At 45.8% G+C, this 13,128-nt stretch overlaps 1 protein-coding gene across 1 annotated transcript in view; it reads left to right on the top strand.

Annotated features, from left to right (window-relative positions):
- LOC135915172 (transmembrane channel-like protein 5) overlaps window positions 1–11,370 on the top strand; it is a 64,547-nt gene extending 53,177 nt beyond the window's left edge. The window contains exons 15-18 of the mRNA XM_065448214.2: window positions 2,254–2,427; window positions 5,999–6,077; window positions 9,464–9,545; window positions 11,100–11,370. Of these exons, the coding sequence (XP_065304286.1) occupies window positions 2,254–2,427; window positions 5,999–6,077; window positions 9,464–9,545; window positions 11,100–11,266 (502 nt within the window). The 3' untranslated portion in view covers window positions 11,267–11,370. The remainder of the gene's footprint in view (window positions 1–2,253; window positions 2,428–5,998; window positions 6,078–9,463; window positions 9,546–11,099) is intronic.
- The last annotated feature ends 1,758 nt before the right edge of the window (window positions 11,371–13,128 follow it).

Below are 13,128 nucleotides of genomic sequence, written 5' to 3'. Positions count from 1 at the left end.
GGAAATAAATTGAGCAGAAACCATCGGAGGATGACTGGGGACGCTTACTGGCTAGCCCTATTGGTTAATGTCAAGAATCATGTCGGTGCCCTGACGTTTCACTGCTTCCATAATTGGCCCGTATTGCAAATCGCATTAAAGGTACGCGTGTGTGAATGCTCAAATGTCACCAAATTGAATCGAATAGCAAACTTTCAGCTATCTACTAGTATTTGATTTTTCAAATATCATATGTATTTTATGTGGAGACTCGCGCACTGCTACATGTTGTGTGCGGTGCGAGACCCTCATGCTCAATGCGACCCAAGTGAGCGTTCCACTTCATTTTCAATGCAAAAAGGGTGCCGAGCACACCGCAAACGGGCCGCCCCGGGTTACGTGGCAGCGAACTTTGTCACTGCGAGCACTCCCCAACTTTAGCTCATTGTGGAGTCAAACACAAAGTGCCCAAATGCCGCGATTCACAGAATGGCACCGCGTCGGCTGGGACCACCTCTGTCAGTACAGTTTGTCTGCGTCAACAGGACTGATCAAAATGATAATGCAACGCAGACAGAGGGCACGGCTACAATAGCACCGCACATTTTGTGAATTGCGAAAGCATGTGCGAAGATTGGGCCGATCAAGCCGCCGATATGCATGCAGATTACATTGAACACACGCGGCAAACTTCAAGCCACTTCAATAGCTGTCAGTCTAACCTACACGCGTGATCTCAGTACCAATCACTGACGAGCCACCATACAAACAGTATTAGCAGCAAGCAATCTGCGATGGCTTACCGCCCGTTACCACATTGGCAGGAGGCTAATTTTTATGACGGCCACACTGCCTAGGCCATTAGGCCTAGTCGGTACTGCTTCTCAGGCATCGACAACCAAAATTACACTTTGGTGCCGTGTCAATGCAGATCTATTTGCAGCAGTCGCACGACACTCGGAAAGCCAACAAACCGCCTCGCAAACGAAAGCGAGTGTATGTGATGGCAGTTCACAGAAGTTGTTCACGGCGGCCATCTTTGAGACACACCATGTGATGGCCTCTCATTCCAGATGGCGTTTTTGTATCGACATTGGTCTCTTTTTGTAGCCTTGAGCAACACGTCACAAGACTAGCTTTGGATTTTCACAGCGGGCGTGAAAGTGTCATGACCCATTCGCATGCATTTGGGCGGACAGCGGATGAACGGAAAAAAAGGAGAGGGGGCGTCACGCAAACTTGCCATGACCCTCTAGATTTTGAAATCTTAGACAGGTGGCAAATAATGCGCCGAACATGACAGTAAAACTGCGCAGACGGCGCTTGCTCTATACCGTCAGTGTGCCAGCTACACGCAGATTGGTGATTGAGCCATATGATGCGCTCTCATTTCATCTGTCCTGCAGATTGGCCTAAAATGACCCACCTACCGTGAGGTTAAGACAGCCCTTCTGTATTCTGAAGAAAAACTGGAAAGCAAGACTTTTTATGCAATAAGTAAAAGAGTGCCGCAAGACAGGTCAGTTATTAAACTGAAAACTTCATGGGTGTCAGTACAACAGGACTTCACTAATTTATTAGTTTAGGGGGAATAAAAGCACCTGATTCTGCTTACCAGAAATTGTATTGATAAAAAAAATATTTTGCAGTTTCATATTACTAGAACTGAGCTATAGTTAGTGCTGGCGTACTAATGTGGTGTTGACTTTAATAAGTGCTCTGTACTGTATAGCATCTTGACTTCTGTGTACCTAAGTTACTGATAGCTTGCTACATTCTCGCTATGCAATGTTAGGATACTCCCGAGCATTAGCAGCACTGTCTTTTCTTGCCCAAAATTTTCAAGCATTAATTTTTGTGAAAACTTTTATGATATTCGATTCAATATTAGGCTTTTTTTTCTTGATTCGATTCGATATTTGGTTTGAAATCTACTATTCGGTATTTGCACACCCATAATTAAAGTCTTGCCAGGACACGCATTGTGTACTGGTATCAGGATCAGCCTGCTAAGTCACCAGCTTTGACCACACTGCCGCCTGGATCAGTCAAGCTTTCATTACAATGGTCTCGAGGATTGACCTTGTTTTCTTGTCCATACAGTCAGCCACGCAAAGTGGGGGAAGAGTTGAAGCAGGCTTCCCAACCACATGTGTTTAACCTTTTCTCCTGTCCTTGTAACTACTCAGCTGTTGCCGATCACCGACAAGTCTGGCTAGCACAGGCCGAACCATGTAAAACTGTACAGTGTGCGTTTGTGGACTGTGCACGCAGAATCCGACCGTCGGAGGTGTGCGGTCCTTTCAAGGGGCTGGACATGGCATACGCGGCCTTCCTGGCGCTCTTCGACATCAACAGGTGGTCAACCGTGGAGCAGACGGAGACCAGCCGTGCGTTCCAGTACCTGCTGTCGCCCTTTACCTTCTTCCTTGGCATTGTGCTGCTTAGGTACGCAAAACGTGGTCACACACGTACCTATATACCTCTGGGACCCCTTGTTCTACCACGACAGAATGAAAAACAAACACTGGACTGTGCGGCTGTCGGTACATGCTCCGCCACTTAATCACAGCCGCCGTAAGCTCTGCACATGTGCATTTAATTGATGGTGTTTGTGACTTCACATCCCGCTCTCATCTCCTCGACCTTGGCTCATCTTATCAGCATTTCAATATCGTTCCACCAGAGCACTGCGACCCTCTGCTTTCCTACAAGGCTTGTCATTAGACATGAGTGTACAGAGACATTGTAGGAAAGCGGAGGCTTGCGGCACTCTGGTGGCATGATGTGGTCACGTTGTAGTGACAGTGAAGAACACAGTAGCAAAACTGTGAATCAGGAAACTAACCTTTTATTAGGCGAACCTATGCCCACAAAAGCAAGTGATACTCAAAGCACAACGATAGTGGTGAGCACGTAATACAGCGTAATCTCTAGTACCCATGTACATTCCAGAAAGTATTACGTAATTCGGGTTGCGCTTACATTCTTATTACGCAAGATTCGATGATGAAAGGCAAAGGATAGTACCGGTGGTAACATGCGCGAAAATTTAGATGCAGAAAGGCACGTCTTGTACTGAGTGATAACTTTTAACGTGTCTTAGCCAGTGAAACACAGTCACTGGTAAAAGATAAACAAGTGCGCTTGTCAATATTGAAATTCTGATAAGGTGTGCCAAGATTGAGGAGATGAGAACGGGATGTAAAGTCGCGAACACCATAAATATCAAATCAAATCAAAATCTTTATTCAGCATTCTTCCGCGTATGACAAAATGAATGCTGGGACAAGAGCAGAAAAGCTGCTACAAGCAGCTTGACGAGAGGCCCTTGCCCCTGTTTGACTGGCAGCGCGAAGGTTTTACCCTCATTGTAAATACATATTGTTTACATATATGTGTTGCATCTCACAGAAAAAAGCAAGACAAATGCGTTCACGTACAATAGCATCCCACGTACAGACCAACACGTCTGAAAACATATACAGGGGGAAAAAAATGCATTTCTGGTCCAATTTAGACCAGAAATGGTCTAAATTTATTATGTTTATTAGACGGTGCTGCATGTACCATCAGCCATGCAGTACGCTGTTCACGTTTCATTCTCTCATAATACTAGTAGTGCATTTATACGGCAGACTAACATTAATTCGAGTCCAGTTAATTTGATTTTTCGGTTAATTCTTTCTCGACCGAAAGTCCCAGCTGACACCCGTACCTGTCTATGGGACCAAATTTTAGCTTTTGATCCTGAAATTAGCCTTTGCCAGATAATTCGAGCTTGGCAAGTCATCACACACACGCCCGACCCCTATGGTGGTAGAAACACCGGTGACTTCAACAGCGACAGCGTCAGTCTTGGTGGTACTTAGGTTACAGGGAATGGGTAGGACACTCATCATCTCCCGCCAATGACTCCTACTTTCGGCCTACCTTGGGAAGGCTTTAAAGCGAAAACAGTAGCTCACAATGAATTATAGTATTAACCTGATTCCAATGTGCATCTTTCTTCTTTTTTTTTTTCTCCTAAGAAAAATTACAGGAGCGTTTTCCAAGAAACTTCAGTATGTGGTGAAGCTGACTTTAGGAAATCGTCGACTATTGAGCAATACATGTTAGACCCTTGCCCATTTTTCCTGATAAAAAAATTGGGTGTGCATTAGATTTATCGTTTAGGAGTGTTAATGGGGCCCCGAACCACATTTCTTTGAAGCGTCAAAGACACCTTTGAACAAGTAGGGTACCTCCCATGAATATATTACCAAAATACTTTTTGAAAGAGACCTAGTACGAGCTTAGTTACTTTGAGAGTAGTATTTACCTTTTCCATTCACCCTCGATGGCCTCCATTCTGAAGGAGCGCCTGTGGCAATAGATTGGCAATGCCCCACCTATGGCGTTACAGCGAGCGGGCTCATTGCGGCACCCCGTATCGACTGCGGTAATTACACTATGCAGCAGAAACTGTGTGTGGATACGCAGAAACTACGTGTGAACACGCACAGCTAAATGCACAGCAAGGCTGGAGGCAAATCCAGATTTCACACTTTGTAGTGCTCAGTACAAAGCTGAATACGAAGCACGTCTAGCGAGGAGCTGTCGGGAGTGAGCTGCGCACTGGCGCGCATCGCTCTTTGATGCTAACCGCTATTCATTGCAAGGCACGGCAGGCATAGCGTACACGTGGTCTGTGCTTGAGCTTTGCGTAGTTCAAGGCTAATTGAGTGGGCCAGACTGATCGAGATTAACGAGAGCCAACGGCTACGAAATTCTAATAGGCAGTGCGGCCAAAGTTCTCACTACTACAGTGGCAGAGCAAGAGCAGACGACAGTTGGCTGACGCTTCTTCATGTCAGCTATAAGCCAATAGGAGCGGTGTGTGGGAATCTGCTATGTGACGAAATATGGCAGCGCCGAAAAGGATGAGGAGGAGGCTTCTGTTGAAAAGAGTGTGTTTGAGAAAGGAGTGACTTCACACTCTGCTTGTGAGCTCCATGTGCCGCGCACAACTGCAAAATTTGTCTGAGATGTTCACAGCAGCATATGCTATCTGCGGACTGTGTTTTTTCGCCAAGCATGAGGAATGGTTCAGAACCCCCTTAAGGTACTTGTTGCCCATTGGTCAACCTGTCTCTGTCGCCCCTTCTAACTTTAAGAAAACTGTGAGAAAGAAAACCCAATGCCAGCCACGGAGGAGCAGCAGAAGGCTGGCCTTGGAGATGAATGGGCCGGTGATAACAGTGAGAACAACTGTGCAAAGGGACCTCAAGATGTTATCCTACAAGTTCCAGAGAACACGTAAACTGACGAAGGTGCAGGGAAAGGGGAGATAGAATAAGTGCAGACTTACCCCCGTATGCAGAAATGCAACTTAAGTTGAAACCCATGCTTGACTTGATCCGAGTGACGCCTGTCGGGAACGCGCCGAAGGAAACGCAGTGAGCGTCTTCAGGCATGTTAACGCCAGGCGTCATCTAAATCAAGTCAAGCATGTGCTTCGACTTAAGTTGCATTTCTGCATACGGGGGTTAGGTTGGCACTGTAGAAGGCGCAATTATACCTCAAATGTCTTGATGGTAGCGCCCTCCAGATATATGTACTGCAAGGCGAAAATAAAGTCGGGGTTCTTCAAGTCACGGCAATGGCATGGTGCAGTCACTTCTTGCTGGCAAGCTCATTCTTCAAGAGGAGCTCTGTGCCCATCAGCACATCAGCGTGATTGTCCTGAAAAATTGCTGCAGCAATATGGAGAAAAATTCTCCTGGGGATGCCTTGCGGGTCACGATGGAAGCGAATCCGGAACGTTTAAAGGCCGTGATCAAGGCCGAGAGCAGACATATTTATTAAAATGGTTTGCGTCGCATTCCTCATATATTGGGTAAATGCTCTGCGAAATATTTCCTTAAATTTGTTATTCTCATCCAACGTATTAGACATAAACCTCATGACAGTACTTATGGGACACATTGTATTGTGAGAATTGCACTGAATCCATGTGTCTGTGTGCATTTTCTTACAGCCTGTGGCTCTACTACATGCGAGCCCTGGCCCATGCCCACGCCGAGATGGTCACCTTGCTCCGCGAGCAGCTCATCATGGTGAGTACGCTATTTAATAGTGATAGCCGTTCTACAAATCACAAACAGGTCCTCGCATGTTGCCTTCCTTGAATCAGTTGGTCATCACAACATGACACAGAGCAGAAAAAATTGTGCTCATCTTTGGGCACAGTTTAAACTTCTGCATTATCGATTGCAAGCCAGCTGCTTTAACCACTGCACCATGGAAGTTCCATTGAGCTCTCTGGTATGTGACGAAGCTACTCGTAGAGTTTCTTACAATATTACCGAGAGGGAAACCCGGTGCCACCGTCGAAATGCCAGGATATTGATACACGCAGTTTGGCTTGTTGTATGAATGCTGTTGTAATACACGTGTGTATGCTGACATATATGAGTAGAGGATGTGTAAGCGAAGTAAATGGGAAAATGCTGTCAAAATCAATGCGCAGTGAGTGCAGAGCTTGTCGTAATCCCTGCAGCATTAGCAACTTGCTGGTGCCATCCGCATTTAAGTATAACTATACACCTCAGTGCTAGTGCTTCCTTTTTTGTTTTTTGACGAAGACTGTTCTTGCATAATAATGCAGGAAAAACAGTGTGTCGCGCTCTGCTTTTGTAGAGGCTCAACCACTGCGACATACATAGCACTGTTTGCCAGACATTTCTTCAAGGTGTCCTGATTGTCCGAGAAAAAACTGTAATCCAGAGCTCTAGCTTCCCGGCATTGCTATGCATACAGCAGCACTGTAGTGCGACTTTTCCTTCTCTAGGCAATTCTGTGAAACTATAATGCACTAACGGCGTATTCGACTGGTCGCCCCCCTATCCTCCGGCTCGGAGTGGGTATACTATCAGGCACTCTCTTGAAATCCGAGCTAGAGGCCTCCCGCAGAAGCCTTATGGCAAAGCACACCAGAGTAGGCACACCAGAGCCATCTCTGTGTAGGCAAAGGAAGTAGGCGCAATGCGAGCCACTCAGGTTGGCACAGCGGTGTGGAGAAAAAGAAGCTAGAGGTAGTCATGTGACTGGAACTTGGGCAGATCCCAAAGGCACTCCCACACAAAAAAAATTCAGAATGTGGAAGAGGTCTTTGAGACAGAGTAGGACGATTGACTGAACCAGTCACATGTAAAACACTCTGCCAGAGTGCTCTAGAGCACTTATAGGTGACCATTTGAATGTACCGCAAGTATCACTGGTGAGCGGGGAATTGTTTGCTCACCTTAGCGGGCAATCAGTGACTGCTCGTTGCATGATACCGTTTTCGTTCCTGTGCTGTTCCTGTTCCAAAGCCAAGCATTGGAAAATATTTGTTTTCTTTATTTGCTCCCACCAGTCAAGCTGTTTGGGCAACTTGTTTTTGCTAGTTCTAGGCAGCAGTGGCTAGGGAAAAAAAAACACAGACACTTAGAGCTGCGCGCAAATTTAACCCTCTCATTACCTAAGGCAACTTCATTCACTTCAGTGCACAGAGTATGCGTAAATTACAGGCGCAAATACACGAGATGGCACGAGTGAAGATACAGGTGCGATCTCTGGTGAAGGCACTACAACATTTAATGGGGAGTTCAGCATTGTTCGTTCCATCAGCACTGGTGAAGGAATAGTTTTTCCTTTCTTACGATGGTCTTTGGCCAGTAATTAAACTGCGAATGCGCTTTCTATCAGTGATCGAGTTACACTTGCAACCCGAAATAATGCAAAAATAGACACAATTGTATGGTAGAGTACAAACAACAAGCATGGAATTCACGTTGTTTATTCGTTGGCATGGGCTGCTAAATATATAGAGCATACATGAAACAAAGAGCACGTAGATGCGCATGCATCTTACATCTAGATGTGCCACGTGTATAGTTACACACTAGTTCATGAAAAAGCTTTTCTAGTGTTGAGTTCTTTTCGTGAAAAAACAGCATCTCATGACTTGGCACTAAATCAAGATTGAATTACTCTGTAATTCAGAGAAATGAACAGGAATTGTGCAAAGCTCATTCTAACGCCTTGAATATACAAGGTCTGTTAGAAAAGTATCCGACCTGTGGCTGAAGAAAAAAAACTGGCATAACTGGTGCGTTCGAAACCTGATCACCCTCAAAGTAGTCTCCTTGGGACTCCACATGCTTCTCCCAGCGGTGCTGTCATTGTTGGAAGCATACCGAGAAGGCCTCTTTCCAAATGGAGTTTAGCTCAGCTGTCATTGCAGCCATAATGTCCTCTCTTGTCTGAAATCGCGCTCCTTTCAATGGTCTCATGATTTTGGGAAACAGCCAGAAGTCGCAGGGGGCCATACCAGGAGAGTAAGGAGCCTGTTGAACTGCAGGAGTCTGGTTTTTTGCCAAAGAAAGTCTTAATCAAGTGCAAGAAATGTGCAGGAACATTGTCGTGATGGATGCGCCAATTTCCTGTTGACCACAACTCCAGTCTCTTGCGCCGCACAACGTCACGTAGGTGACGGAGGACATCCCTGTAGTACTCTTTCGTGATTGTTTGACCCTGTGGTGTGTACTGGTGGTGCGCCACACCGCGGAAGTCAAAGAAAGCAGTCAGCATCACTTTGACTTTGCTGCGCACTTGGCGGGCCTTCTTTGGTCTTGGTGACGTGGAATGCATCCACTGTGACGACTGGGATTTGGTTTCCGGGTCGTACCCGTACACCCAAGACACCCAGTGATTATGGTGTTCAAGAAGTCGGGGTCACTGTTTGTGGAATCCAATATGTCCTGTGAGACTTCCACATGAAGAGAGCTTCGGCACAAATTTCGCCGCAACTCTCTTCATGGCCATATCTTCGGTCATAATGAAATGTGCAGAAAAAGTGCTGATGCCCACCTGTTCCGCAATTTCTTGGATAATCGCACGACGGTCCCGCATCACCACAGCGTTCACTTCGGCAGTGACCTGGTCGTTTCGACATGTTGATGGCCGACCGGAGCTTGGCTCGCTCTCCACCGATGTGTGGCTGCCTTCCAACCGGTTGTACCGGTCCTTAATCTGTGTGCTGCTCATAGCATCGTCACCAAAAGCCGGCTGAATCTTTCAAATGGTTTGCACTTGGCTGTCGCCCAGTTTCTGGCAAAATTTGATGCATTAGCGCTGCTCCACTCGCTCCGCCATTTTCTTTGCAATGAAGAAGCAACGAGAGCACTGCGCACTACCTCACTGAAACGCTGCGTCCCAGCGACTGACACTATCGGCAGGCGGGAAAAAATTCGCGCATGCGCACGAAGGTTCAAGATCAGCTGATGCAAGCGCGCTTGTTTCATATCCATTAGGTGTTCGCAAAAAAAAATAAGGTCGGATACTTTTCTAACAAACCTCATACATGCGTTCATGCATGTATGTATGTGTGAGTCTGCTTCACTGTTGCGTAGAATTATAGGGACTGACAGGGCTTTTTTTTTTTTTTCTTCTTAAACAGGAAGGGAAGGACAAGGTGTTCCTGCTCCAGCTCTTTGAGAAGGCCATGGAGCAAAAGATGTCTGCACTCAAATTTGGCACTGGTGAGTCTGAGATTGCACACAAACTTTAAAACGACGACACTCTTTTGCTTGAGAATAGTGCAGATGGCACCCATGCCAGTGTTTCCTGGTGTCTGCCGGTTCACTGGTTACTCCAAGAGCTCCTAAGCTTTTTGGCCTTAAAGGGGCCCTGAAACACTTTTCTAACTAATAGCATGGCGTCCCTATTAAAGGATGTTGTCTCACGAACCTCCTGTCGTAAATATGTTTCAAATCCTTCAAGAAAACGCGAGTTAGACACACTTGTCGCACCGATGAGTGGCTTTCCCTCTCCTTTAGTCTCCCCCAGTGCGCCGGAAGCTGCACCAAGGCGGCAAGGCTCCGCCCAAAAGTTGATTGTCTCACTGACAAGAGTACTCATCACAGCATGCTGTGGTGGCCGTACCATCTACTCTTTGCAGCACACTACTGCTGTCTTGGAGGCGACACAGCTATGTGCAACTGCCGTGTGTAGATCGGCAGTGGAAAGATGAAATGCCTTATCTATCCTTTTGAAATCGCAGACATACATATGTTTCATTTATTTACCTCAGAATTAGCCGTGGTAGAATTACTGAGAATGCTGTCATGATAACGAAATCAGCCTTTAGCTATTGGTGGGCTTTACTGCTTGCGATGATGATGTTACAAAGGCGAGAGCAAGCAATTGTTCACTGTTTTTGAAACGAGATTGTAAGTTCGCTGCTGCATGCAGTTCAGTACTATTTGACTCACATGTTCACAGGAGCCTCTTTTATAGATCAGCAACGTTTTCTGAATATGTTTGTACTAATTAATGTCTCTTACTATGTGCATCGCGTGTGCACACCATGCGTGCAATGCTTTCCGTGCTTCGTGCATACATCATCTCTCTCGTGGTGCCCGATTAGTCATTTTGCTTGTGCATAGGCCACGTCCATTAAAATCATCCCCAGATTTGTGAAAGGCATTGTAGCTCGTACACAGGAGCATGTGGTAACAGTAGTCCAAACTGTTAAATGCAAATGCAAAGACAGTAATGACAATTCCGTGGTTGCACTGCTTAACCCTTTCAGCATCACTGACATGCCGATACGTTTGGGCATTTCTGTCCCACAATGTCACTGACGTCAGATAGCAATGCGAGGACCATACCAAGAGAGTATTTGCCATTATCCGTGGCATTTTTTTTATCCCTTCTGCACAAGCTTAAAATAAACCATTGTGTTCGTCTTGTAATGTCAGAGAAAAAAATACCAACACCGGAGGTCTGTCACCCCAAAAAAAAAAAACACTGAAAGAGTTGAGAGATCTGTGTCAGCCAAAGCATAACCACTGTCCATGAATTTTTTTTTTCCAAGAGTGCCGAAGATGGCAAGAGTTTGTGGCATCGTCGCAGATTGTGCGCCCAAAGCTGCACAGTTTGCACGGGATTTATTTCCTCTGCCCAGCGTGGATCTGTTGCCACAAAAGGGATATGTTTTGGAAGGAGCTTTCCAGCATAGTCATTTAGTCACATGGCACTCACGGTGATTGTGTACCAACTCACTGATGATGCTGCTCGCCTCCACCGTGCAGCACGAAAGCGGCAAGGCGCCAGCGGCGACCTCTCGCCCTTGGGCTCACTGCGACGACGCACCGGGGGAAGCGGAACCGGGAGCTCCGCCGAGGGGTCTCCCCAGCGCAGCCTGGGCAGCCTGCCCAGACCCCAGCATCAGCAGGGTTTTCAGTACCTGGCCAAGTAACCAACAAGCTGCACACACCGAGGGCACATCCGACACCACTGCTGCCATCAGGCCAAAGAATGCGTTGTATCAAATAAAGCAATTACATTATGGTTGTGCGATTACATGCGGTGCTAGTCTGTTATTGTGATGGTCCTTAGGGAAGGAAACATTCCCGTTTCCTTAGTTCCCGATTCCTAGCCCATCCTTCATTGGGAGAATCGCGTATCATATTCTGAGCTGGCAGTCATTTTAATTCATTTGAAGCTGCACATGAATATTGTACTCTGTCTCATACAAGCATCAGTGTTAGAGAGACTTCCCTCACTGCTTACATTCATGATTGGAAAAATAGTGCATCACATATGAGAAGTATCCGTATGTGTCACAGAATTCTATGTAACGATAAGTCTCTTACTTCTATGTAGTAAAACATGGCCCAGTTATCGCATGAAAGGTGTCGCCAAGGTTTTTTTTTTATATTCTGAAGGGACAGCCCCCGCGGCTTCTTGCCAGCAGAGGTGAAGCCAATGCTTGCCCTGACTTCACCTCTGGAAAAGTGCCATACCATGTGGAATTCACAGTTTAAGTACTTTTGCCCTGCTAGTGTAAACGCTAGGCTAATTTGAAGATGAGAGCTTATCGTTGTGTGCTAAAATATTACCTTTGGCTGAGTACTGATGTTATAATCTCATAAAATTTGCAAGCATGTTCAGGTTTTGTCCAAAAAGTAGTGACACAAAGAAACACATTCAGTGTGATCTGTACAGCAAAATTAGCTATCTTAAACACAAGAAGCATCAAGAAAGCACTTCCTACTCTCCATGTCAGCCTGACATCTTTTTGTGCCCCAAGTAAGACAGCAGCAGCCTGGCTTCACTTTCAAAGCATCATCTCCACTCCAGAAGACTTTTTTAAAACCGTCGTAGATCCAAACCTCTTTACTGCGGGACAAGCAGTGTGACAAAATTGTGACCAGCGGCCCTATTGCACGGCTTGGGCTTTCAACCAATATGTCGCATATCACATACTGGAAATGCAAAAGTAATGTAGTGTGACGCAACCTTGCATCCACAAGTTGTTGTATATGAAGTTGTCAATCCATAGAAAGTTTTCCAGATTTAAAGCAACTGCTCTGCAAAACGCATAGGGGGAGACTACTATGACTGCACTACCTGCATAACTTCTGCAGCATTGCCTGCGAACTATAAACAGAGCATAACAAAGTACGTTCACCTAAAATTGGATGACTCCATGCAGAAGGAGACGTACTGCACAGTAATAATCGAAACAGCTTCAGAACCTGCTGATGTGGGAACCAAAATTTGCAAAATCTAGCAACACCATGGTGATCTGGTTGTGAACGAAAGTGAAACATTACCGATGTTGACTGGGACTGTGCATTACAGCTGCTCCAACAATTGCTGAGCAAACTGCAGAAGTACTGGTTTCAAATATCGTATTTCGTAAAACGGCCACGGGCATGCCTCTGAGTGGCACACATTAAAAGAACACCATGCGGTCAAAATTCACACTGAAACCCTCCCCACACACACCCACACACACAATGGCATATGTATCTCGTGGCCCATGTATTTCTTCTGCGCGAGAATCCGTATTTTAAACATATTGCATTTACTGGTGTTCTGCTTGACATGCAGCTAGTATAAGTACAGTGCCCTGCATCAGTAAAATTTAATTGTGATTGAATATTTCTTCCCTGTCGTTTTCGTAACTAAATTTGCTTGAATGACCACTTGATTTACTTGGTATGCATGACAGCTTCCTGCAGATGGCATGTTGTGGATGCATTCTTTAAATTACAATAAGCTTAAAAACTTAAGCATCAGACCATCATGCTCCGGGAGTGATGCATTCCAAGA

This window comes from Dermacentor albipictus, chromosome 8 (genome assembly GCF_038994185.2).
Source record: "Dermacentor albipictus isolate Rhodes 1998 colony chromosome 8, USDA_Dalb.pri_finalv2, whole genome shotgun sequence".
Taxonomy (NCBI): domain Eukaryota; kingdom Metazoa; phylum Arthropoda; class Arachnida; order Ixodida; family Ixodidae; genus Dermacentor; species Dermacentor albipictus.
The sequence above is the reverse complement of the archived record's forward strand: the minus strand, read 5'-3'. Positions and strand labels throughout refer to the sequence as shown.